Genomic DNA, 27301 nt, shown 5'->3' on the forward strand with positions numbered 1-27301 from the left:
GTAACTGAATGTTTAGGACTGCCTGTGGTTGGTCTAGCAGTAAAGTGCTTGGGTTTTGCTCATGACTAGCTGCCACTTTGGCTGTATGTTTTATATGAAAGCGGATCTTTTTGACACGGCTACTTTATACTGTAGTTCCTGCTGCCCTGAGCTATTGTCATAAAGTCAAAGATGCTAAGGGCTAGAAAGGTTTTGAAGTTAACTCTCAAATGCTGCTAAATTTTCAGAAGTTGTTAGCTTTCAAAGAGTCCCCAGATAACTCTTGGGATTTTCCAACAGCATTACATGGGTCTGTGTAAGCACTTCAGTGTACTGAACTGAAACATTGCGTTCAGGGTGCATTTCAGTTCCCACTGAAAACTTACTTGGTGTTAGGTACCTGTTAAGATGCTTGAGTCTCCTTTTGTTTCCTTGAAGCTGACTCCAAAATTCAGTAGGACCACACCTGAAAAACAACATTCTTGAGAGTTTAAAAAAACACGACACCATCTTGGTGTTCACTGAAGAAATGTGAAGTTTTAGGAAGTCCCATGACTAAACATTTAAGAGGCTGTACACTCCTTTACCCTTAATAAGGGTAATTATTTGGTTTCGTCATGATAAATTGAGTTAACTCATGAGTCCTTTAATTCGGGTTAGTCTTTTGCAATCTACACAGATTTTTTAGAGCTTAAGCTTCGTAGTCACAGGTCCTGAGAATGAAGACTAATGCAGGTGTTGAAAGCATCTAACCCCGACAGCTCACAAAACTTGTTAGAATGTACGCAATGCTGCTTTTAGATGCTGGTTAGGAAGGATTTTTATCATTATTGTGCAAATCCTGACTGTGTGTGTTTAGTGCTCACTAGAAGTGGCTGAAGCCTTACAGGAAAGCAGAGTTCGACTTAAAACTAAGCCCGAACAGCAGCAATAAATCAGTAGCCTGCCTGCAGGCAGTGCTTGGTGCTTCCTGCAAAGTAGCTGGCTTTTATAATGTATGGGATATACATGTAAGTTGAGTTTTCAGGGGAATCTGGTCTTTTTTTTTTTTTTTTTTTTCTGTACTTTTCAGCCGTAAGATGTGATGGGGTCACCGTGTCATGTTGTTCTGTGGGTGTATTTCTCAATAGCTTGTTTTGCCCCTAGGAAACACAAGCACACTTGGCTTTACTTTTGTGGCTTGTGACCCGTGTCCTTCTACCCACTATTTCATAATTGGAGCATGTTAAATTGTTGCCCTGTGGGCACTTCTTGCTATCAAACCAGGAGCTGATCTCTCCTTCAATCGCCAGCCTGCTGCAGATCTCCAGGTGGGGTTAGCTCCCACGGCAGCTGCAAAGGCCTCGAAAGTGGGGCCTTATTCAGAAACAGAATTCCTATACCACAGCTAGAGCCATGTTTTCTGTACTTGGACTTTTATTATTTACTGGAAAGTCACTTTTGTGAGACTAATTATGTAATCTGATTAGTTTTAATTGATTGTAGATTGTTGATTGGGCTCAGTGTGGTTGACTGGATCTTGCTTTCATTTACATCATTGGAGTGCGTGTGGGCAAATGACTTGATAGCTAACTGATTAGGAGGGTGGTTGATGTCAAGGAAATGTTTATAAATTTCCAAAACTTGTATTATTGGGAGAGTTGAGTTTAAGGTGATCATGCATGAACAATGCTAACATTTATAGATAAATCCCCAGTGGAAATACAGACACATGATTTAGTCAGATAAGTAGCATGAAAAATATCTGTAACTCATGAAGACATAAGTAGCCATAGGATAGTTAGAAAAAGGGAGATATTTACTGCATATCTGAAGGAGGACAACACATATGAGGACTGTCATGCAAGGTACTGACTTATTGCTAAGTACTCTCTAGAAATCAAGTGTTATTTTTGGAAAGTTTATTTAGAGGTAATGCTAACATTGTTATCAGTTGTTCTTTGATTCAGGGATTTCTGAAGAAGTTGAGCCCCTTTCAAAAATATTCTTTGCTTATTCTACAGGTCTAGGACTTCATACATCTACATTTTAGTGTTTAAGTGAAAATGGACCACATAGTTTGTGCAATTTCATGCAATTAATGATAGTAATCTAAGTCTTTAGTGTCAGAGTATGATCTGATGAACAGGCATTAGTTTTCTCTTTGGTTCTAAACATTCACTGAAAAAAAAAAAAAAATGTCTTATGTAGGCTTAAAAAACAGAAGTCAACTAAAAAGAAAACTTTACTTTTGAAGTACATAAAAATAGTTTTGAAAATCAATTCACCTACATTCATTGTGTTCTGCAAAATGCCCCGAGCCTCACAGACTCACAGAGTGGATCTCTGCATCTCTTTTATTTGTCCAGCTTGGACAGAAGGAGGAAACTGGTCTGGTCTGATTTTACTGTTAACCAGTTCTATTACTCCTGCATAGAGAATGTAGCTGTCAGAGCTGTTTTCTACATTTGCTATGAAGACCATCTGATCCCAAAAATTGGGAGCATCTTTCTTTAAAGTAGATTTTCCATGGACTACAGTGCAGTGACTCCCTCCATCTCTCTTGCATGCATGCACACAAGTGGTGTTTACATAAGCTTCTAAGCTTCCAGTAAAATTTTGGTTGAACCCACTATGTACTGTTTGCAGGATGGATAGTTTTATTAATGTCCCTCCTTGCAACCATGAGCCTGCACATCTGAGACCATGCTAGAAAAGCAGACATGGCTAGCAGTTGTTTACAGACCAGCTGAACTCGACTTGCTCCAGCATCCTCTTCATGCCCATGGCAGCACAAGTCACTTTTCCCTCCCCAGGGTGAGGCCTTTGCTCCCAAGGCCACCATCTGCGTTCTCCAGCTCTGCCCCCAAGGGTCCCTGCTCACCCACACAGCTTCCATCTCATCTTCCCAGACCCCTTGCACATCATCCTACCAGTCTATTCTGATATCTATACGAAGATGAGAGGATGTCATCTTTGGCTTTTACCTACTTTCTTTAAGAATAGATTCAGCTTTAAAGGCTGTTCATTGCTGTAACTGCACTCTTTTTGTGGCTAAGGTCACGTAAGGGGAATGAAGTGGCTGCATGGTGCCAGGTTAGAGGTCTGTGTAAATTCAACTTAAAAAAACCTTCAAGATATTTTACAAGACTTTCTTGTTTTTCCCCTGAAGTGACCCATGGACAAATATTTAGTCTAGGCTTCAGAAGCACTTACTATTTAGAAATTGTCATTTTTTGATGTTTTAAAAAATGCGGCAGTTTCTTTAGAGTTTGCGTTGTCAGTGACACAATAATGATCCTCTCCTTCCTAAAATGGTTTCTAGCTACTGAGTAAACACTGGGCACACAGATTGTTTTCTTGTTTCCTGAAATATTTTGCAGGCTATGTTTGTAGTTCTAGCTAATGTGTAAAATGGCAAGTGCAAGTCATTGAAGATGCGCGTGCACATATTGTCCAGATTCAGAAAGCACCATACCAAGCGTACAACGCCAAGCATGCACTCGTGGCTGAGAAACAGAAATCAGGAAATGCTTATGAGTAAGTCAAACCCAGCATGAAGCAACCCCCATCTCCGCAGTGCATGGATGTTTGAGCTGACGGCTCTGTGTGGCTTCCGGGTTTTAACCATTAGTAAGGTAGCTTTGGTAGGCCTGGTGCTTTCAGAATTCAGACTGAAAGCAGCAATAAAGCCTGCCTTGAGAAATACCAGGCAATACAAACAGTAGGTCACTCGCATGTGTCTGAGAATGGGTCCTGTGGTTTGTCGTCCTAACCCCAGTCACCCATCGGTCAGCCTGTTGGGGCGGGTACGTGCATGTATGCTGCTGAGGCTGTGTAGCTGAAATGAAAATGGCCTGGCTTAGCTCATCCATTTTCAGATATTAATGCTCTCCATTCTCCTACAGTGATTTTTAAAGCTGGAAAATAGGCAAGGTAGATCTTTATAAATCTTGATCCTCAAAACAATGATAATTTGTTATGTAAGCAATTAGGATTTACCCCATCCAAAGCTGTATTTGCACAGGGTAAGTCTCATTCAGTCAAGCAAATCCCTTGTTGGTGTCAATCAGTATTTTCTTTGAATAAAGGTGTGTTAGTGAAAGAAAATGATTTTTCACTTTCCTTATGCCCATCAGCATCTTCTATAGTTTCCTTGCTTTTTGTGCTATAGCATTTTTGGAAACTAATTTCTGAGTCACTAAGAATTTGGGGGGGGGGGATCTTTGTAGTTCTTCACAATTTTCTCTGTAGCAGAATTGTATGGGAACTGGCAATCCCATTAATGAAATTTACTGGCACGTCAGCTTAACCACAGCCACTGCAGGATATCAGTTATGCTGTGCCACTCTGAAAGACCGACTGGATTCCTTCCCAAGTACAGTTCTCCAAGTTTTGGTGGAAGACAATACAAATTAAACATTTTAGACCTGACAAGTGAACTTCTGAGGGTGGGAAGGAAGGGGTATCACTGAAAATTTCCTTTGTACTGCTGATTTCAACAAACTTGTTGATTGTGGATTGCATACTGAGCCAACTGTAGCCTTGGCACTGCCTGGTGGCAAGGAGACACACACATCGCTTCATCAAAAAGCAGACATTTTGGTGACTCCATTAAATGTGAATGGTCTTCTAGCCTCAGCTTCAGCTCGTTGAATATTCAGGGTGCTGTGGCCAGCACGCATCGGAGCAGGGTTAAATTCAGCCGTAACAATACACCTCCTCCAAAAGTCATGGAGTCCTGGCTGTTCAGTTCTGACAAGCTTGGCCAAGAACTATTTAAGTTAAGTTGGCCCACCCTGGTGGAATAAAATTAACTACATATATTAACTACATAAAAATCCACAGTCATGTTCTGTGCCAGCTACAGTATATAACTGGGGACAGGAAGGGAAGAAGTAGTAGTCTGGGAAGCACTTTACATTGATGCCATCCCAGAAGTTAGTTTATTTTGCTGTTGTGGATTGGGCTTGGTTAATAATATAATCAAGAAGTCTATTAAAGAAAAAAAAAAAAAGAGGAAAGATGATGTTATTTCAGTAAGTGGCCCTTTCTCTTGTAAGCCTGTCATTTTCAGTATCTCAAAGGTGGATGAGATTAGTTTGTCTAAAATCACAGTTCACAACTTGGCAAAACACAAAATCAGTCTTGCTTGATTGTGATGAATCTGGCCATCTCAGTTCTTCTGAATTTTTAAGAATACACAGTGGATCCTCCTGTCACTAAGAAACATTTTTTCAGGTAACCAGAGTCCATCAGCTTGAATTGTTTATTTTCTCTTTATCTGTGTTTTTCATTTTCTTCTTTTTGGCATGGGGACTTTAGGAGAATAAGTTTATTTAAGCATCTTTTTAAAAAATCAATAAATCCCAGATACTCAGAAATTGGTATCTGGCTATATACTAATATGCATTTAAGGCATTAGAAAATCATAACATTTGGTCTAGTTTATCTTTAGAATGAGGAAGTGCTTGGGATGACTATCCAGACACTGTTGGTCTCAGTTACATCAGTTCCTCCTTTAATGAGTGGTCACAGAAATATGACTTCAGGAGGATGACATGTCAGTCATATTGTCATAGAACTATGAAGAAAAGGTGGGTGCTAGCACCAACAGAAAGTCTCTGCAGCTGGAGGCAAGCCATGTACTATATCTATTTCTTTAAAATCATTTTTGTGGATATTTTGGTTATTCTTGCAGGGAAAATAATGCTTTTGTTATCTGGATCAGAAGGCTGTGGTGTAGGTCTTATTCAACGAGGTGGGTTATTACGGTACTCTTCAAACATCACATGTGGAGTTGTGGGCTGAAGTGAAGCAGTGATTGTCTTCCTGTGGTGCTGGCTCCAGTGCTTGTTAGAGACCTCTTAACTATTCAGAAAGAGTTTGGGAAAGTTGGCTAAACAACGAGCAGAAGTATGGTCAACAGCACAGTGTCAGCATGTAAAGTAAATGGTTCTGTTGTGGTTGTTAGAGCAGGTGAGGAATCGGAGAGGGCCTTTTACGATGTGTATTCACAACCATTGCAGTACACCTAAATGTAATTCATTACTCACTTGAGATAGAGAATATAAAAAGCACTATAAAAATCCAAGCCAGCATAATTTGATCTTGGCACACAGATCGCTCGGTTGGTCCACTTCCAAGAAGAACAGACAAGTTAAATGGAGGAGAGGCAGCACTCTGGTTATTAAAGCTTTAAATCAGCCCTGCTCATTTACAAATCTCTGCTAGCGCTTGCAGGGAGAAATCTGCTAATCCCAACGTCACCACTTCGGTCTGCCCGTGACAAGCGAACTGAACAGTCATTCACGTCTTCTGGAGAGAAACTGTGAACTGCAGCAGCTGCCGCCTGCTGTCACAAGTGCAGCGCTGAGTGCTGTAGTGCCTGCCTCGGCCAAAGCCAAAGGACTGGCTCTGCCAGGGACGGGTTTCTGTGCGCCTTGCCTGGTGTGCAGGTTTGTAAGGATGTGCAGGAACATGCTGAGGCTGCCACAGGGGAGGCTCAGGCTGGGGGTTAGGGAAAGGTTCTGCAACCAGAGGTGGTTGGGCACTGAACTGGCTCCTCAGGGCAGTGGTCACAGCACTGAGCTGCTGGAGCTCAGGGAGCGTTTGGGCAGCACTCTCAGACACATGGCCTGGTTTTGGGGTGATCCTGTGTGGAGTCAGGGGTTGTCTCGATGGTCCTTGTGGGTCCCTTCCAACTCAGGACATTCTGTGGTTTATATCTCACTGAGCAAGGATTGATAAAGAGGTCTGACATTTACTATACTGTCATGCTTCCTGCCAGCAGTGAATGGACTGGATTATCTCTGCAATATATTGAACAAAGTGTGTTAGTACTTGTGTCTCTGATTTGTGAGACTTGGAGTGATGCAGTGTTGCATTTTCCTGCAGGATTTTGCCGTGAAGTTGTAGAAAGAATGACAATGGTCACGGCATCACTAGAAAAACATCATAAACATTGAAGGGCTTCACTGAAAAGCTTTGCAATAGTGGTGATAATGTCGCATTTGCTTCTATCTAGGTGCATTTTAGATGCATCACCCTTCCTGTAAGACCCTTCTGTTAACTTCTGTTCACCTGTTTCTACCAGCTTGTGCACTTTGGCTCCCAGCATGGCCAAGCAGAGAGGTAGCACTGTGGGAACAGCAATGTGTGTGCTCTCTCTCTGTTTCTCTGCTTCAGGGTTTTCTCGAGTTTTATTCTCACCCCACATAAATGACCTTGCAACTGTTGAGGAGAAGTTTGGCCCTGGAGTGTTTCAGACATTGATCGGGAGTGGCTTTCTGAGTGCTGCCTGTTTCCGAGGAGAAAGGGGAGGCCGAAATGGCAAAGCTCGCCCTGCCTCTGCCCGTGGCTGAGCAGCTGTGTGCTGCTGGTTTTGAAGGAGATGTGGCTATACGCACTCCAGCCTCATAGGGATTTTCAGGGGGAAGAAGAAATACCTCTTCATTGTCTCAGTCCCAGCAAATAGGGTGGTTCCCCTCTGCACAGAGAAGCTGCAAATGCCCTGAGTTTTTATGGGAATTCCCACCGTACTTCAAGAGTCCAAAGATTTGTGGGATTCCCCAGCTCTTTCTTACTCTATAACTTTAGGAGGAAGGTAGCTACTTATCGCTTGCATACTTTGTGCTTTTTAAAAAAATTAAAAGTAATGTCGATGAAGTTTCTTGGGAGTACAGGACCTAGATTAATGCTGTTCTGACACTGCTCTGGTTTTGGTGTGGACATTGATGGTTACAGTGGCATGCCTGACTTGCTAAAACCTGAGACTGTTGTGAAACCACTAGTGCTATGGTATCTGCTTTAGGAAGGGAGGCTTCCCAGTGCAGTTAACATTGTGAACTTTCTGCAGATAACGTACATGTTTTAGTGAAACCACTACATGGGGAAAATGCCTGTAAGAAACACTTGTGCCTCAAAACAAATCAGTATGTGTGTTTTTTCACTTTTACTTTGCCTTTTTTTTTTTTTCTTGCAAGTGGTTGCTGTAAGGCTTCCTACTGAAGATAACAGTACACTACTACAGTTCTGCTTTCTTCTGAACACAGATGGAGTTAACTAATTTTCAGACCTGGGCATCATTAGTGGTACAGCAGATGGTGCACTCAGCATGCGTCGCTGGTGTTCTCTCTTCCTCCTGGAGACTTATGTCTATATAGGAATATTTAATAAATAGATATAATTAGATTTAATGAAGGTGAGCGTAAAACTTGTGGGTCAAGGGTACTGCAGTGGCTTAACTCAACTTGAAAGGAAGGAAGAAAGAGCTGTGTGTGGTGAGATGGATGATGAGCCCCTTGTGTTCCTGTGGGGAGCTGCTGTAGGTAGGTGGCAGACTAAAAACACCACACTAAAGAACACTGCTCTAGCTTCAACCCAAGTGTTTCTTGGGTAGGACAGGATGTTAACATGTCAGCTCTTGCTGCCTGGGGCCAAGTTCTGGCCTGTGACATTACCCTAGTCTGAGGTAAGATGACTGGGGTAATGTGAAATCTCAAGTGCTCTGTTAGGGTGCCCAGTCTTACCTGAGCATCATGCACTAATGCACAGTCCTGTCACAGAATCTAATCAAGTTTTAAAGATGATTCTTCTCTTTTGGACCTTTTGTTTTACAGTGTATTTTCTAAAGATAAGTTTTTGGTTTTGTTTTCCTGTTAAACAGTCCCAAATTTTATTTCTAATTCGGTGTCCCTTTCATGACTCTGACACAAGTTGGACAAGTGTCCTGGTCTCCGGGTTCATCCAAGAGGGAATCTAGTACAATATCCACGTGTTATAATCTCTTTTTATTTTATTTCATGGGAACAGCTCTTTTAGTGGCCTCCTGAAGTTGGTAGTTACGCCATATTTAGATAGGCCAAATATTGTTTCTCTTTCCCCCCTTTCCCTCACATCCTACAGCAACATTCATGAGCCAGTTTCTTTGGGAAAGAGCTTTCAAAAAAGCTCTATTTATTACTGTTATTTGTTGATCTTATCTATTTTTTGTGTCTTTAATATCTCAACATCAGTTGATACAGCCTTTGACCTGTGAATACTAAATATTGCTGACTATTAGAAATTTATTAAATTCAAAGCTGACAAGCACAACTAAGAGAGGTAATAGACTGAACTGTTGAAGGAACAGCTACAACGTTTTTTAATTGCCTCTCCATCCTTGGAGGTTTTCAGGATTCGTCTGGACAGGTTCCTGAGCAGCCTGACCCAATTTGCCCCACTTTGAATAGCGGGCTGGACTGGGTGACCTGCAGGGAGCTCCGTGGTTATGCTGTGTCTGATAAGTTGAACAGCCATTGAATATAGGAGCATTTGTATCTCCATGTTTTAGTCTGTTTTGTGTGTTTGTCTTGCTGATACTTAATTAAACTTTTCATAGATCCATTTGATACAAATGAGGATTTGAACTTAATTTAGAAGGGAAACAGTGTACCCAAGGGCCGGGGTACAATTCTGAGATGACTGTAATTACTGAAAAAGCAGGAACTCTGGAGAACAAAGTTAAAAGAGGGAGCAGCTGATATCTTTGGACCATCACGTGTACAATGGACCATGTGTATATTATATGTATAAACCATATGCTATGGACAATCATCAGATTGTCCATTGGAGAATTTTGGCTTATGGAGATGTAGGAGCTTTCTTTTCTGATATGCCATGGTTTTGGTCTAGCTAAGAGGGAGAGGAAGCTTTATGTTATTCTGAATAGCACAGTGCAAGAACAGTGGGTAAAATATAACTTTTACTCTACAACATATTGGCTCAAAATAATATTTATATTCCATTCAAATTGCGTCCATCTGTCTATTGTTCTACATATATTTACAAAGAAAGAGTGTTCCAGAGAATGACAGACAATGTGGAGGGTTTAGTCTCTGTAATGAGCTGACAAGTTGCCCTTGAATTATCAGGTTGAGAACAACCATTATGACTGGTCCAGCTTCCTCACTTCTGCTTCTATGAATCAGCTCAGCTGCAGCAAGCTATGGAGAGGTGGGAGGGTCATCATTCATATTTTGGTGTTTAAAAAAAATAAAATAAAATAAAAATGCAGAAGATCTCAGTTTATGCGGGGGGGGGGGGGGGGGGAAAGAGAGAGAGAATTTGAGTGTAGCAAGATTACCTGATCTATTGTTTGTTTGTTGTTTTTTTTTTTTTTCTCTACAGCAGGAAAAACCCAAACTATTGGAGCCTTTGGATTATGAAGCTGTCATCACAGAAATTGAAAAAAATATCGGGGATAGCCTGTTTAAAGATCTGATATTGTTCCCTGATGATGACTTTTCAGTAAGTAGAAGGCAAATGTGTGTTGTTCTTTCTCTTCAGTTTGTGTACTTGTATATTTTACCCTGTTAGAGGGAGACACAAAAGTGTCCTGAGGGCTCTCTAAGATTTTTCTTAGTTTACACATAGCTCCTTACTCCTCTCCTACCAAATTCATTCTTTTTTTTTCCCCCCTGACATTCGTACATGAGTGAGTTTATAGTTCAGTATTAGATACAGCACAAAGCCCTGGTTGTTCCCAAACATATTTCAAGACCTCATAAAATGTTTTATTTCATAACATGTACTTTGTTTGCTCAACGCAGTGGCAGTTTAGCCTGAGCTGGAATTTTTCCTATTATAATCTAATTGAATTATACTTCCATAATTTACTTACAATCAATCTGAACCTATATTCTGTTGGATATAGTTGGCCACTAGAGTTGACCCATGTCTCTTGGACTTCTGCTCGGTCAGGCTTTTTAGGTGGCAGCTGTAACATATTTCCCAGCTGTGTGAGCAACTTGAGTTTGCATGAAAAGGATAAACCTGAACAGACTTGAATTTTGTTTGGTTTTGGGGCTTTCTCAAATTCCTCTCCAGTGGGGATGGAGATCTGGCAAGCTGTCCCTGAGCAATGGGGACGCAGAGTCCCCAGTGCCAAAGCAGCCCCTGTGGTATGATGCTGACAGGCTGTGGGTAGCAGAGCCCGCAGCCGTGAGGCTGCCAGACCTCATCCATGGTTCCCCAGTGCTCAGCCTGCTGAGCTGCAAAGAAATCAGGAATCTGGAAATCTGCGGCAGGGGTGGCTCAGGAGGGCAGGGGCTGCCTGCAGGGGGTCTTGGGAGACATGCTGCTGGGCAAGTAGGCTGGCAGATTGCCCTCACCTTATAGCGACTTCTTCAGAATCAACCAATCTCTGCAAAAGATTTTGATGAATAGGCATTCTCTAATGGAAATACATTTCAATCTGTGACCAATTGTAGCTGCTGTGTGAGAGCCCTTCCCATCAGCTCATGGCACTGCTGCTGTCCTGCGGGGCCGGCTTAATCTCATAGACTGCTTTGTTTTACTAAATGGCTCTATTTCCTTGGTGGCATTAACTGAGTTAATGTGCTCGTGGGATTGAGAGAGAACTGAACAGAATACATTTCCACATCACCGTTAATTCCTTTATCCATTTTGCACATTTGTGAATTTATGAAATTGAAATTTAGCATTATAAAGCTGACTAGACTTACTGTGTGCTGTCACAAGGCCCCTGAGCCCCTGGATTTAGAATAACTGAGCCCAAGCCAGCAGAGCAAAAGCAGCTGTTTCTTCTCAGCAAAAGAAAAATCATGTCCTACTGCTCAGGACCTCTGCCTGTCAAACCATATTTTCATATCCTTAATTTCATTTCATTTTTAGCAGTTGCAGCCTGGCCTTTAGCGTAGTTACTTCTATTTTCTTTCCTCTCTGTTATGGAGAATAACTGCAAAACACAGTATACTTAATAAAACAATAACAATTAAAAGCCACAAAGAAGTGCTTGCATAGTAGAGGTGACCTGTACTCATAACAGAGCAGAGGCAGGGGTAGGTCTGTTGCCTTGCAATAAAACAGTTTCGTTTCTTTGTTATCTTCTTGTTGAAGTCCACTGCAGTAACGAGATCTTATGTCACCAGACAGGGCTGCAGAGCTTCAGTAGCAGACAGGTTTTTAAGCTGCAGAGCATCTATTTATAGCCCTGCTCCTTCCTGCTGAAATATCACCTGTGCACAGCAGTCTGGGTCAGCCATTTGAGTAGAAAGAGATCCAGGTCTGACTGAATTAGGAGATGCTCAGGCTGGCTCTGAGTGTTACTTAATGTGATAATGCCCCAGGAAATGGTGGACGTTGCTGTTTAAAAGCAATGATTAGAATTGCTTCAGACTTCATAGTTCAGCGATGATGCAGCCCCACTTTGGGCCTGTGTTAGCAAAAGTTTATTAAGAGTGAAACCCAAGCAAATGTGTGAGGTGAAGGAGTGAGAATAAGTGAAAATTTGGCTTTTAACACTGATGTGCCATTTCTGGATCTGTAGTATTTAATAGTAAGCAGTTATTCTCACAAGACCTTTATAAGTCACTTCCAACATCCCACAAGAAGTCTGTGGGACAGCAAAGACTTCTTGGTATCAGTCTGAACCTGATATTCCTCCATGTCCCTGTATTTCAATGAGGAATACAGCATGTGTTATGAAGATGCATTCTCCGATTTAACTCCAGCTGGGGAAAAGATGCTTCATGTTTTTGTGACTGTGCCTAATAATTCTTAACAAAAAAAAAAATCCCATCAGTTCCACTTCTTGTTTTCCTAGCAGTGCCTTGCTTGCTAACTCTGCTCCTGCTTGCCCAAAGTCCAATTTCCCTTTGAAAATAGCATGCAGCTCTGCTCCTGGATCCCGTAAACACGTTGTCCTTCTGTTGTTGTTCTGGGAAACAATGGCTAGTGGAAATTTCTCCTACAAAACTTTGCATTTGTAGCAGTGCAGCAACTGTGTGGGGGAAGGATCTGCACAGCTTCACAGGAGCTCCTTGTCATGAGTGTGAGCGTGCACTGTACTGGGGAGTAAGTGGGAGTTTGTCCTCCTTGTTGTGCTCATAAAAGCGCATGCTTGGTCATGGTGCTGGTAGCTTGGCATTATCCCCGTATTTGGATTACAGTGTGCCATGCAACTTCTGTTATCCCAGACCTGGTCACAGTCCCTTGACAACAGAAACCACTGTCTGCCATTCCTGTTCCTCTCTTTCCTCCTGTACGTTTACCAGAAAGGAGACCATGAAAGGAATGTGTCAACTTCATTCAGATCTTTCTTCCTCTCGTCTTTAGTGTTTCACCTCTTAGTCTTGCGTGGCTCCATTACCATACATTGGTATTCTGCTCCTAAGGGCCTTCATGTCAAAATGCTTGCCATACCCTTTCCTAAGTACTTTTCCATCCTTTCTTCTTGTCACCATCCTTACAAAATTCACTGAGCCCGCAGCAGTCTCTTGTTAAATCTCTCCAGGATCTCAAGTCTTTCATGGTATCGGTGGTACCCTCCCTTAGGGCAGCACCTCTCTGCTATCACCATGCTTGTGTTGGGGTTTGATAGGTAAATATGTGGCAGTTATGTGTTGATAAATGTTATTTATCATTAAAAGACAGCTGAAAGTATTTAATAGGTTAAAAAAAAAAAAAAAGGCTAAATTCTGTGTCATGAAAATTTGTTCCTCTTTCTCCTCACGCCTTCCTTTTCAAAATTATATGTAAATAAAAATCTGTTTAGAAATTAGGCTTTCTTAAACTAAATGTATAAATACATCTGATTTGAACCTGCAATAGGATGAACAGTTTCATTGCCTAGATTTAGGACAGGTGTCAGATAGCAGTGCTTGCCTCTGCAAGCTGGCAATGCCGAACCTGTTCAAGTTCTGTGTGCTCCTGGCTCTTCTGGACTTCTGAAAGCTCCCCCAGGCACCCTCCAAGTAGCTCAGAGGACTCAGAAGAGGGGCTGTGTAGTGCTGCTGCACGCTGTCAGAGCAGGTGCGCCTGTTGCCAGGCTATTTTTTTTTTTTTTTTTAAGTTCTGAATAAGGGAGAGCCAAAACCTCCCTATTTTTTAATTGTGAAACCACTGTGCAGGGACAAAAGCTGTTCAGGTACAGATGTTCACAAGGGACCCTGATGCAAGTGACCCCTGAGAGTGAGCAAAACCATTGCTTCTTCGTGTGGAAGGGTGACAATGTATGCTGCAGGGCAGCTCTAACGAGGGGGTGGGAGCTCTGTGGAAATCACCCCGTACTCCTGACTATTGTTTCTGACATCAGCCGAGTTACTGTGGTGGACCAGCAGCTTCTTTTCAATAGCACCTGACTTACCTACCACTTTCCTGTGCGGTAGGCAGTATCTACTCATCAGAGAAGAGCAGAAGTTTGGTGCATTACTCACAACAATATGATTTGGGACCTTTCTCATGCAAACACACGTCAGGTGGGAGTAGCAGGAAAGTGAGTGGCAGCTGGGCTTGTTGGGTGGATGCACTTCTATTTCTTAAAAACAGAGTGAAGCAGTTAGCAAAGCAAACATTATGAGAGCACAGTTGCTCACACCGAGTGTGCTCCTGTGACCTTCCAACATGCCCTGTGCTTGCTTTCCTTTCGCTTTGCCCTGCGCTTGCACCTCCTCGGCAAGGTCTGTGCTAGGAGGGCCGGCAGCAGCCTGCTGGCAGCCCCATGCAGCAGCAGCATTTATACTGCAGTTCCACCTGATCCTTGCTTCTTAATTTGGGCTAACTCCTTGCAGTTTTCACTGCTGTTACGGAAAGCAGTTTACTTAGATGGAAATGGGCCTGAGCAGCTTTTCTTTAGAGAGACTGAATCTAAGCACTGACAAATACAAACATTTCTGCCAGCATGCGGTTAGCTCTCTTAGAAGGGCTGCCCTTGCAGGAAGTAAATGTAATCATTTTTGATGTATCTGTCTAAAGATTCAACCACTGGTAACATGCTTTCAGACTAAAAGCTGTTGGGATAGATTCAGAGTGCAAGTGTTTGAAATGCCTAATGGAGTCTGAACTCCATTTTCAAATCCTGCACTGGCTGTGCCGGTGGGAAGTGCAACCTGTCTGAAAATAATATTCCTAATCAATCATTGATAAGGGACAATATTAGCCTGTGGTTTTCACTGTAGAAATACTCTTCAGTGGATGTAGCAAGAGAAGTTGCTTAATTAAATTACACCTTATAACTAATCAAACACTTGGGGCCAAAGCTTTATGCAAAGGAGACGCCAGCTGAGTGCCAGAAATCATTGGTGGGTATAGGATATTTGCACAAAATTGATACCCAGAAGTCTGTGGCTTTGTTAATATCTGCCTTATATGGTTATCAGAGTCTCTGCATTCACAAACTAGAAGATAGCCTTTTAACCTTTGATTTGAACACACAAATGCTATGATTGCCTAAAGAGATTACAGTCAAAATGCAGCTAGAAATGCTGGATTTGTTAAGTAAAATCCTTTATTATTATTATTATTAACCCTTCAGCATTCAATCTGATGTTGAAATGTAGTTGTTTTTTGAAGAAAACAGGCTTCAGTGAACAAATGCCATGGCAGATCAGCCTTTAAGGGCAGTTAGCTTTGGAAGTAACCGGCTATGAACAGGAAGTGTTTTTGTGGCAAGGCTTTTGCAGCTCGGTGGTTGATCGTAACTAATTCTCAGAAGGGAAGTGCTTTGTATTTTTTAAAACAAGTTTAAATATAACAATACACAACATTTGTCATGTCACAGTTCTATGTAAGTAAACCCACGACATTCTTTGGCAAAGCCTGCAAGCGCAGCAAGCCCCGTGTTAGCGATTTCTCAGGTTTGCACAGCTCTGTTACTTTCCTCCAAAGGGCAGTCTCATAGAGACAAAAAGTGGGGTCAAGTGCTGCACGTGAAGCTGTGGATTGCAGCTCCAGGTCTTGTTCTGCTGCAGCCCTGTAACCCCTCACAGGAGCTCCAAGGGAAGGCAGGCACGGCAACCCCACTAGGAGGACGTTGAGCTGTGTTGGTCAGTGTGCTGATAGCAGTTGACAGGAAGTGTTGCTGCGTTAGGTTTTAAAAAAAAATGGTATGCATTTTAAATGAATACTGAAAACTCTTTTGTATAGTGTGCAGGGCAAATACCTTTTATTGTGGTCAAGCAGAAGAGGTTGTTGGTCTCTCTGCGGCTCAGTCACCATCCTAATAGGGTCAGTGCGACGTACAGAGTTCATCATGGCTCTCGTCTGTGTCCTCCTGCTCTACCTCGTGTCTGCTGATCATCTTCAGCAGCTGTGATGCTGTGGAAGGGCAGCGTGCATGTTTTGTGACTTCTGCTGCTGGTTGCTGGGCCCCAGCCTGGTGAAGGGCTCCTGTGATGCCGTATCTGTGGGTTTTCAGCTGTGCTCAGGGATTGCATCTTCTCAGCACTGCTTAAAAAAAAAACGGACTAGAAATGTTATGCATGTGTGAAATAAGAAAGCAAGTGTTTCCCAGAGGCGGTGGGCATTGCTGGGAGTCCCTAAGCAGTGAAGGATGCAGCCAACCTCACTATCACTAAGTGTGGCCTCAAAATCCATATTTCTCCATTGGTTTTCTTTTATTCATAGACTAAATGACTGTGTAAATCTTTGCTGCATGTGTGCTTTGGTCATACAAAGAGAGAGCCTTGTAATCCACATTTAGGAAAGCTTGCATAGTTTATCAGAACAAGAGGGTTTATTCATGCTGAGCTGGGACCATCACAACTTGTTGGAGCCCAAGTGATCTAGCTGTGCTGTATCCTCAGCTATCCAGCTGAGATAGAAAAAGTTTGGGGAACCCCATGATGTCTGCATCTGCCTGGGTGATGTATGCCTCTCTCTCAGAATTACTCATAGGAAAAGCCATAGGAGGAACCAGCGTGGTGTTTGTAAGCTGCAAAGAGCAATGCAGTCAGTACCAGCCAGGTGACTGTCACATGCAGCCTGGGTGCTTCGATTCATGGGGAAGAACGATCCCTTTTTAGCCTGAGACTGGGGATATGAAACAGATCCTCTTGGGCTATCCATTAGCGCTGGGTGCTGCAGGCTGCTTCGTGGCCGGAGAAAGCAGCGGGTTCCTCATTAACCCAGCCATCAGCAGCAGGCCTTCCCCTGGAAATCACGTGCCATTCTGTAAGGGAAGGGAGGATGAGCTGCGAGATGACATGCGGCTTGGTTTCAGCCCTAGGTTACCTCGAGTGGAGTTATTCCCTTGTAACCGAGAGCAAAATCTGGTCTGCTGGGGTGTGGGTCACTGGTTTGCTTTTCACTTTACAGTGGAGAAAATGAGTGTGCCTGATCTGCGGATTAACTCCAAGTGCCCCAAAGCCTCTCCTCATGATTTTTGCCTAGGGACTGACTTGCCTGACCATCCCATGGAGGTCCTGGGTCATGCAGAGGAGCATTGCTGGTGGCCCTGGCCTCTTCTTGGACTAAGGGAAGCCCAGCCTGTTGTGGGATGGGGGGGCCTTCTGGAAATCCATGTCTCTGTGGATCCCAGTTTGCTTGCAAAAAGGTTGTTCCCAGAAATCTGTTTGAACTCTGCCCTTGCTTGTTAATGAATTCTTCAGCTGATATCATTGATAGTGTGTGAGGGAGGGAATTGGGTTGCAGTTGGTGTGCATGTCTATTGTCTGCATGGAGAAAAAAAAAAGAAAAATGCAAGCAGTAATAATACTGGTTCTCTTGTCTTCATGAGACAAAACTGCTGTTCTGTCAGCCTGACTAATTTGTTTTTTGTTTGTTTATCGTCAGACAGACACAATTTCACTGGAAATCAGGACGCTGTATCCTTCTGTACCCGAAGATGCAGAACAAAAAGCAGAAAGTTTATTTGTTAAAGAGGTAAGTATCTCATGTCTGTATCCTTTGTTTTTCAAATAAAGCCAAGGTTTTGTGGGGACGTTGCTGTGTTGATAGCTCTTATATGTTTGTGTGTAGAAAAAATACAAATGTACTAAATCTATCCCTCATGCCACTGTTCTCCAATTCATTCCCTGTCACTGCTAGCCCATTGGTATTGGTATTTTTATGTGAGTGCTAATCAATGGTACCCAGAATGCTCTGAGCTGAGAAAATATCCATAACTTTTTCAGTATATATATATATATATATATGTATATATATACATGTATATATATTTGATGTGGTTTTACCCTCTTAGTTATTATGTATTTGAGGTGTACATTACCACTATTGGAGAAAGAGGTGCACTATGAAGGATACGTAGAGGTTTATATTTATTATCAGTATCTAGAGGTTGCTCTACCTTTACTGTAGAAAGTCAAGCAGAGTTCTTCAGTGGCAGTTAGAACACCACTAGGAATGATTTCCTGCTATCTCTTTTTTAAAAATATAATTGTATTGTTTCCAGATGTGGTCTCAGATTAAAAAAGAAGATTCTGCTTGCTCTCCTACTACCTCAGGGATATTTGGGATTGTTATTGATTTTCTTTGAAAGATATTTGAATAGTGCACCCAACATCTCCACCAAGTTTACTTCAGCCACTTCTCTGGATTTTCTCAATCTTTCACTACGGATTTGAAATATAGCCCGTCACTTCCATTAGCAGAACGGATTTAGGGAATCAAATTGTCGGCCAACTTCTATAAGACATTGAATTACAAGCACACTCATTTAATAATGAGCCAGTAATCCATGTGTTCTCTGCCTTTTTTTCACAGATTGGGGTTTTGCACACCTGGCTTCCTACTTTGAGTATGGGCTATTTCCTATGGAGTATAACCACAAGATGATTTGCAGATGAAAAGTCAGTTACAGACAAACACAGAGAGTTAGGAAAAAACTCCAATATTAGAAAGAAACATAGCTGTTAAATTCTATGCAACATGACATTTTATAGGCAATATTTCTCTCTAGCAGCAGGTCTAGAAAGAGCAGTAGCAACTTACTGCCAGCTCAAATTCCCTGAACCATGCCATCTTTTGCAATGACAGGAGGGTTAAAAGATAACACGGCTTATGGAATAATCTACCTTCCCAGAGTTCTCACTGCCTTTTCAACACTTTGGGGTCTGCTTTTTATTTTAAGGTTCCTCAAGTTGCAAGGCCAGCACTGTCCTCACTGTTTTACAGGGAAAGCAGTGGATCTAAAAATGGAACATTAGTGCATGGAATCTGGGAATCATTACAGCTGAGTACTCCAAGGAGATGCTAATGACAACCTGATAAAATACATATTGAGCTGCTCTATTTGCTTTCTCTGCAATACCAATGAGCCAAGGGGAGCGGGAGAGGGGAGGAAAGTAGTGGAAAAAACAGTACCAGAGGACTAAGCCTGTGCATGGAATAATGGCAGGATGTGACCCTCTTTTAAAGTAGTAATCCATATGTTCCACTTCTGCCACAAAGCCAAAAGCAATATATAAAACAAATTAAGCTCCAGGAAGAAGATGGTTTCTAGTCCAAAAATAAGTAAAACTGAGGCTGAGGTGCTGTGACAATCTATGGTTACAGTCCCTGCAGCGATTGCCCCAGTCTGTACGGACCCAGCAGCAGTCTGTGTTCTGGCCTGGTGTCCAGCAGCTCTGGGTGGCTGGGCAGGGCTGGAGCTGGTGACCTTCACTTCTTTCTTTAGAGCTGTGAAAACCCCAACACTTTAGTGAAGGAAGCTTCTCTTCCTTCAGATATGCAATGGTCTCATGAACAGCCAAGGAATCCATCTTGTACATACTTGATTGTCTGGAGCCAGGATTAAAACCAGCATTAAATGTCCGATCCCTGATCGGACCATTGGTGAAGCGGTACAAAGGCCAGGTACAGCTTCATTTCTCTGACGCAATTTTGGTGTTCCCCACAAAATGGTAATGACCGTGTCCAACCATTGATGAGCACTTCACTATCTCAGTAGTTTAGGAAGCTGTGACACAAAGACATGGAGCTGAGTCAGTTAACTATGCATTCAGGGTCTGCTGTTGAAGGGGAGGTGAATACGGCACAGTGTGAGGACATATCACAATGGTTTCCATGCTAGCTTGGGTGCATGATCGTCTTCTGTTTCATCCTTCTGGACATTTGGTGTAGTTCAGGTGGCCTTGTCCATGAAGTACTGCTGCCTGATTTAGAACGAGTATGAGACTGCTATGATAAGGCCCTTGTAACAGATTTCAGTCTAGGTACTGTTGGTGATGTTGAGATATTATGGTAATGAGTGGGATGGAAGAATTTACTTTAAATAAGATGTCTAATGGTCTCCTCTTTGCTAAGACTGTAAAATTAAGATTTATTTTTTTAATGAGTATTTAATTTTATTTATTTTTTAATGAGTATTTAAATAGTTCTTTGATAACTAAATATTTTTTAAGGATGCAAAGAGAATATTTTACATTTTCTAATTGATTAATCAGAGTCCCTTTATTCATTTATACTTCTTATGTATATTCTAAATACAATTCTTTGTGAATCTATCATTCCTATAGCTATACCTCTCTTAAGATATTTTCCTTATGGTCGTTTCCACCTTAACTTTCCTTAGGCAACAAGAGCTAGAGTAACTAAGGTTCCAAGAAAAGTGAAGTTTCCAGAGCTTTAAAAGCCAGGATAAAGTTGTCTTCAATATTTGTTTTTGAAGTGCTCCTAACTTCCCAGAATTCTGCTCTGTACCATCCTGTTTCCTCCTGTCTTCTGAATTTTTCTCACTCCTGAGTCTGCTGCACACATTTATGCCAACCATTATTGCCCTCATGGGCTATAATTTGGTCAAAAAGACTCACTCCACAAGAAACAATATAAAAATCTCCCTTTTAGATGGTGAAAACGTGCATAATGTAATCTTTTCCAACTCTTGTGTTCTTGAATATGGAGATCAATTGGCAATCCTCTTTTTTTTTTTCCATGTTTCATATGGCAATGTAAGGGGACAGTGCATTTTGCAATTCAGATCTGTACTTACTTTGAGGAACTTAAGCTGATTGCAACATATTCAATCCCATAATGTTTTGCAGGAGGTCAGTATGTGCAGAGAGTATACATGTACATACGCATAAGGCATACTATTTTTGTGCATATCTGAATAAAATTCTAGAAGTCAGCTAGGAAGTAAATATTAATTTTCACCTGTCCTTTCTTAAAACAACTTGAGCCAGGTGCTCCATGCAAAAATGTTTTGGGCAAGTGTTATAGATGTGTTGGCCATGTGGGTGAGGAGGAGTGTGCTAGGAGCTTTGCAGGGGCAGGAGCAGAACAGAGCACCTTGCTGAAGAAGCTTCTTTGGCTTGTTCATTGTAATTGCAGAAAGTAAGTCCAGAGAGGCCGCTGAGAAGCCATCTCATCCCTCCCAAGTAGGCTGGGTACCTCCTGACCCAGCCTGATATCTGTCCGTCTGCCAGTGCATCACATCAGGGAATCTAGACACTGGGAACAGGGCACACTAATGGCAGGCTGCCCTTCCACATAAAGCATGACTTAGACCTGTCTGGTGACTCACTATTTGATGTCAGATTGTGGTGTTTTAGCTTACGGAAATGATTCCGAGCAATGAGGACAGCGAGGAAACAAGCTTCCCGGAGAGAGCTCCCGACACTCAGAAGAGCTTTCTTTCCTGCACCCCAGCACTGCTCCTTTTCACTTGGGGGTGTAATTGTAGCCCTCACGCAGGAGGGATTATGCTGGCTGAAAAGCATTGCATCAAAATGAAATGATAGTGTAATAATACTGAAACTTAATTTCCTGTATAATTTTCAAGGTAGGAAGGCTGGAGTTGTCAGCTCCATTAAGTTTTTTATAGCCCTTGTCATTCATCTGGCATTTTTTTCTATTTGAGATTTTGCAGTTTGTCTGTCCAGAACCTTTAAGTAATGACTAAACATCAGTTTTATTAATAATAATGTTAGAAGAGCCACTGAATAACTACTGAAGGTGGTTGTGTGTCAGCACAGTTGTTTTCTTAGGATCTTTATGCACTGTCTAATCTCCATTGTACTTACACGTTTCAAAATGGGAACTCCTGTTGATAAATGTCACAAAGTTTTATTGTTATTCATCACAATGAATTTCCTAACTTCAAAATCTGTTTTCAATAGCTTAAAGAAAAGTATCATCAGGACAATGACATGTATTATTAAACTCTAGTGGGTGTTTTGATAGCAGAAGGGGTAAATATTTAATGTTTAATATTTTAAAATAATAGCGTGTTTGAATGTTGTGGTTTGTTGCTGTTCTGTGTCACTGCCCTTTTGCTGTATATGTGACCTGTGTTGGTATGGAAATAGCTCTGAGAGCCCTAAAGTGGAGGTCCAGCTTTGCCAGCAGCTGGCTGAGAAGCTGCTGGCTCTTGGTGGGCACGGGCAAGCAGAGATTCAGCTGGGGCTGTCACAGCACCTTCCCAATTTCTTTCCCAATTTTTTTTGCGGTGTCTTCTGGTCATTGCAGGAAAGGTTCCAGGAAGGGGAATTGGTGGGGAAGGCATTACTAGCATGTCACCGACCCTGAGGCAGAACGCAGCGTGCTCTGCAGCTTCCCCTTTGGTGCCGTGGCTGCCTCCAGCTCTGGATGCTCTTTGCTTTCTGTTTCCAAGCCCTTGTGCTTGCCCTTCCCTGTTCAACATCTCCGGCTTTCCACTTAACTCCTCGGGGCAGGCGAGGTGGCAGAACCGCTCTGTGCATCGGGTTTCTCCACAGGAGGCTGGGTTGTTCCACGAATGCCTGTTGTCGTACGCATGGCCATATTTCCCAGGACTGCACACCCCATGCTGTCTTAGAGAGAATAGAAGCTGGGGAGGAAAGAAACTCCAGTTGCTTTCAAGTGTTTGCTTCAGTTGTGTTTCTCTCACTTCCCTTTTTCTTCTTTCTTCATCCAAAAGGTTCGTTTGCATTGCAGGGCAAGTCTTTATTAAGCTCCTCTCTCGCTGCAGTAGCCATCACACTGTCACCACCAGAACAAGAGCTAAGAAGATGCAGGTGAAAGAAGCTTGTGGGGTAGTCTGCCTCTTTAAGGAAAAGTTGGACCTGGTGGGCAAGGGGGAAAATAATTGGAATTCGATATTCCCCCTGGGAATGGGCTGTACAGCCTGCCTGGTCAACAGCGGAATAGGAAAGTTCATGCAAACGTGTGCCAGCCCGCCCACGTCCCAGGGCTTCCATTTCAGTTTGTATTTTTCCTCCCCCCCAAGTCCACTTGAGCTCAACAGCTGTGCAGCGGTGCCTCCGCTGTCTGCCAGTTCCGGGCTCCTGGTGAAATCTCTGCCTCCAGAAAGGGTTTTCTTGCTCTTGCTGGGTATTTTTCCTCATTACTAAAATTCAATTTCCAATAATAATTTCCAGTAAAAAACCTTTTAGACATCAATACAGTAAGGGATATTCTGAAGAGAAAAGGCTATTTGGGGAACACATCAGTCTGTAACGTTTGCACTAAAGCCGATGTGGAGAATTCTCTGTGGACACTAATTGCATCTGCTAAGTAGAATACTTGGTGACGAAAGTACCACGGGGAAAAGCCATCCTTTCAGTACAAGGCTCAGTTAGTTTTCATTTGCCAAGTAGAAAGAGAGTGAAGTGTGAACTGAAGGGTCTGTGCTCCTCCTCGCAACACTCAATGAATGAGCCGTTTGTTGGCTCCTGTACAGACAGCGGACGTGTTGCTCTTGTAAGAGTACTCTTATAGCCCAGGTGACTATTAAATAGCTTAATGAAACTTAGGTCACACAAACACAGAAGTGACAATGTCATTTCTTGAAGAGTGGCAAGAAAAAGCATTGAGTTTTGTTTTTTTCTGATTGTTTGTTTCCTTTTTTTTTTTTTTTTTTTTTTGTCTATTCAAAGGCAGAGCAATGTAGGAACAACATCAGAGTGGTGTAGGCTTCAGGCCTGACCTTGTAAGATGCTTAATCAGTCTGTTACAATACTATACACAAGACTTAAAAAGGATATTTATTAAGCCAGTGCTGAATAATTTAGAGAACACCACCTTTAGGCTTTCAGTCCGTTTTGGTTTTTGCTCCAGCAGCCTGGTAAATCCCCTTTCTGTCCCTTCCAAGGTGAAGATCGCTGTGAAAGCAGCGACTCCCATGGGAATATCAGAAGAGGCTGGCGAGAAAGAGAGCAAATATTCCCAGTTGGTGTAACCTATCTTGTCCCTTTATTGCCATTTCTCCTCCTCTTTCTGCTTAGCATTTTGTGTTCCAGTCTCTTTGATCTGTCTTTTTTTCCATTCTCTCTGCCTCCTGCAGTCTCATCCTTTCCATGCCTTTCTGCGAGACTTTTTCCTGTTCTCACCTTAGATTATATTACCCTTTATGCTGCTGCTTCTTTATCTAACATAGATCTCTACCATTTTCCTTTATGACTTCCCTTCTTTTTCCCCGTCATCTTCAGCAGCAGCTTTTGCTGTTAGGTTTTACGCTTGTTTCCCTCTTTCTTTTATTTTATTTTTCTTTCCTGTCCATCTTGTGTGGGCTGGCGCTAATGCTCAAGTGAAGAGTGGGGAGGAAATAGCACAATATTGGGGAAAATTCTTCAGTATACGGTACAGTTAGCAATTTTCGTTTTGCATTCTGTTGCTGGGAATTTTGGCATAGCATCATTTGTCTTATTCTATATGTGTATGTTATCAATAAACACATATCTTGTGCCTCTTGTTGCACCCAACAATGTCATGTTGTGTTTAATTGCATTGATAGAAGCTCTGTATTGAGTAAGTCACAGTTGTTCTGATTTATTTGACAGCATAATAAAACCCTTCAGGTCTTTGTTCAGGTCTGATTCCCTTTTTAAGGGAGATTTGTATGTTAAGGACAATTTCAGAAGAGATACAAAACCAGCTAAAAGGTTATTTTTAGAAAATAAGAACTGCAAGGAAATGATGAGATGACTGAGCAAATTCAGTGCGAAGGGGAAAATGAGACCCTGGTGAGAGATGAAATGATAATCCTATTAATATGTTCCTGAACGGTAAAAGAATGAAGATCAGTCAGAACGAGAAGTAGAGGCCTAAACTGGGTACCACCTTTTGAGGGGCTGGTGGTGTTTTTATTTAATGGTGTTAACAAAGTAGGATGTTAATTAAGGGTGTTTACAAAGTAGGGTATGAGAACTAGTAAAGACTGTTGTTTTCAGCTTCCCCTCCTTCGCTCCCCCCCAGTCTTGTATGATTCAGATCAGTTGATTTAAAAGGGAAACTGTGCTTCAAAATGTAGAAACATCTGATACTCACTTTCCTTCAAACCAGGTCTAAAAGAGAAGAATATGTTCTCTGCCAAAAAGGACTCCCTCAGCTTTTTTTTTTTTTCTTTTCTAGACTTTTCTGAGTCTGAAAAATTACTATAATTGTTGTTACTGTTGTGTTTTTTTTCTTTAGGCTTGTAAATATTACAATTCCCACTGGCACGTTGTGAACTACAAGTATGAACAGTATTCAGAAGACTTTCGACACTTACCACAGTAAGATCTAGCATAAGTTCTTCTTTTTTTTTTTTTTTAATTTTTTTTTTTTCCTCTTAGGTTTGTGTCATTTTGCTGAGCTGTGTCCATATTTGCACTTTCTATCGTCTCCTATGCTCTGCTTGTTTTACTGTATTTATAGTGGTTTGCATTTTTAAAAAGGGGAAGAAAAGGTCCTTTAGCAAAAGTTCAAGACTCTGCAGAATTCAGCAGTATCAACAAACGCTATTAGTGCTGATTCAAATCTTAAGAGCGTATTTGCGTATTCAAAGCACAGTTGATACAGGGAAGCTGGCTCACTGTTTTCCTTAATAATGCATAAATGTCACTCACCTTTAACTGGGATTAATTCGCCTTTCAGTTACCCTGTCTATCAGAGGAGTACGATTTTGTTTAGAAGTTTATAGCTGCAAAGTGCAGGAGATCCGGGTACGATGTGTACAGTGTGTGCGGGTACAGCACTTGGGATATAAGGCTGCAGACATGCAGGTGTCTGGGTGAGCTACTTCCCTTCTGTGCTTGGAGGCAGCACACTAAATTTGGTGTAAAGGTCCTAGGAGGAGAAGGAACAAGTTCTTTGATGTGGGTAAAGAAATTTAGGAGCTCATTCCTTCTTGAATGGGTTTCTGCTTTTACTCCCATTTCTGGCAGGTTTGTATCCTGTGCCCTGAGGACTCTTAAAGAGTAGTGAATGATCTCACTGAATGCCCGTAGTATCACCTCCTTGCTTGGAGTTTGAGGTGTTAAAATCATGATACCGGATGAAAATGGTGCTTACAGGCACATAGCACTAACCACAGGAACAGGTGTTTCAGAGGGTTTTGTGCTCTAACCCTTCCCCAGACCTACATTCTCTCTTATACATTGGTATTTTTACAAAGAGTGAACACAGTAGTACAAAAAGCCATTAAAAGCAGTTTTGCTAATCAGTTATAAACATACCTTTTCTTATCTACCTAGTACACTGATTGTTTTATAGAATTAAAGCATTTAATGCTCAAGAGAAATGTTTGCAGTGCAGTTTTCCATTTGACCTTAAGTATATTCCGTCTTATAAAATATACTTTTGACAGACCTGGTTGCCTTACTCTGCACAGAAGTACATTTTAGCCATTTATGGACATCTCTTCGATGAAGGTTATTTTAAGATAATTATTATGATTTACTTTCATGAGTTCATGCTCTAGGGATGTTACGGTGTCTCAGATGGTACTTTTTCCCAACTTGTGTAAAGGATAACTGGTAATCTTGTGCGTCTGGTATCGGAACACGGCACTCAGGAGTGGTTGGACTGCAGCACTGTTTGATGCTCCAGCAGCCAAGTGATAGCAGGAGCGCCCATGTTTTGTTTGCCTAAAGTTGCCTCGGCTTTGGGCTTAGCATACCTTCAACAAAGCTGGTTTGAAGTCCACCACATTTCATACCATTTCCATTATTACACAGCCTCCTAGATTTCAACAGAGCTTGATTTGCACATGCATGTTATGACGTTCAGACTTTGAGATTAAATCTCCTCGTTAAAAATGTGGTGGTTTGATACTTCCTTGTCATTGTAATTTTCTCTCACTGAAAATATCTCTGGATGCCCAATTTCCATAGTTTTTGGTTTTGTTTTGTTTGTACAATGCCATCCCACTGTATCAGAAATCCAAGCATACTATTGTATTAATCCTTTTTATAGGAAATCATTCTAATAGGGAAGGTTGGGTGAGTACTAAGTATTTGAGCTTTGTATCATGAGGAAAGAATGCTGCTTATGCTGCCAGATCCAGCTGTGGCTAATGGATTTCCATTCACTGAAGGTGTGCTGAACCTTCTCCGGAGGTTTTGAATTTTAGAAACACAAAGATTGGGACCTAGCAGCCTTCAGCAGTGCTGAAAGGAATTCATAATCATTTCTATGTTTGATATGCTGTGGTGTTTGACACAGTCATAGAAGATGTCAATTAATGGCTGCATAGGATAGCAGATTTTTATCAGATATACAAGTTCTTCTCGAATACTGATCTCTTTTGATTGAGAAGTAGCTGCAATGTGATGCAGACCACCTGGAGCAGGCACAGGGGACTCAATGTGTCCATGGTGGAGTTCCACTGAACTAGAGCTGTGACACTGGGGAAGAGCTCAAC

General features: G+C 41.9%; 1 protein-coding gene across 2 annotated transcripts in view; it reads left to right on the forward strand.

The window, feature by feature from the left end:
• The window catches only part of DOCK10 (dedicator of cytokinesis 10), a gene marked incomplete at its 5' end in the record, with an annotated part of 150264 nt that overhangs the window by 44098 nt on the left and 78865 nt on the right, over positions 1 to 27301 (forward strand). For both annotated transcript variants that reach the window (XM_084291885.1, XM_084291886.1), the window contains 3 exons: positions 10129 to 10252; positions 17537 to 17622; positions 25090 to 25172. In XM_084291885.1, the coding sequence (XP_084148011.1) occupies positions 10129 to 10252; positions 17537 to 17622; positions 25090 to 25172 (293 nt within the window). The remainder of the gene's footprint in view (positions 1 to 10128; positions 10253 to 17536; positions 17623 to 25089; positions 25173 to 27301) is intronic.

Source organism: Netta rufina, assembly GCF_964035555.1.
Source record: "Netta rufina genome assembly, chromosome: 9".
NCBI classification, from domain to species: domain Eukaryota; kingdom Metazoa; phylum Chordata; class Aves; order Anseriformes; family Anatidae; genus Netta; species Netta rufina.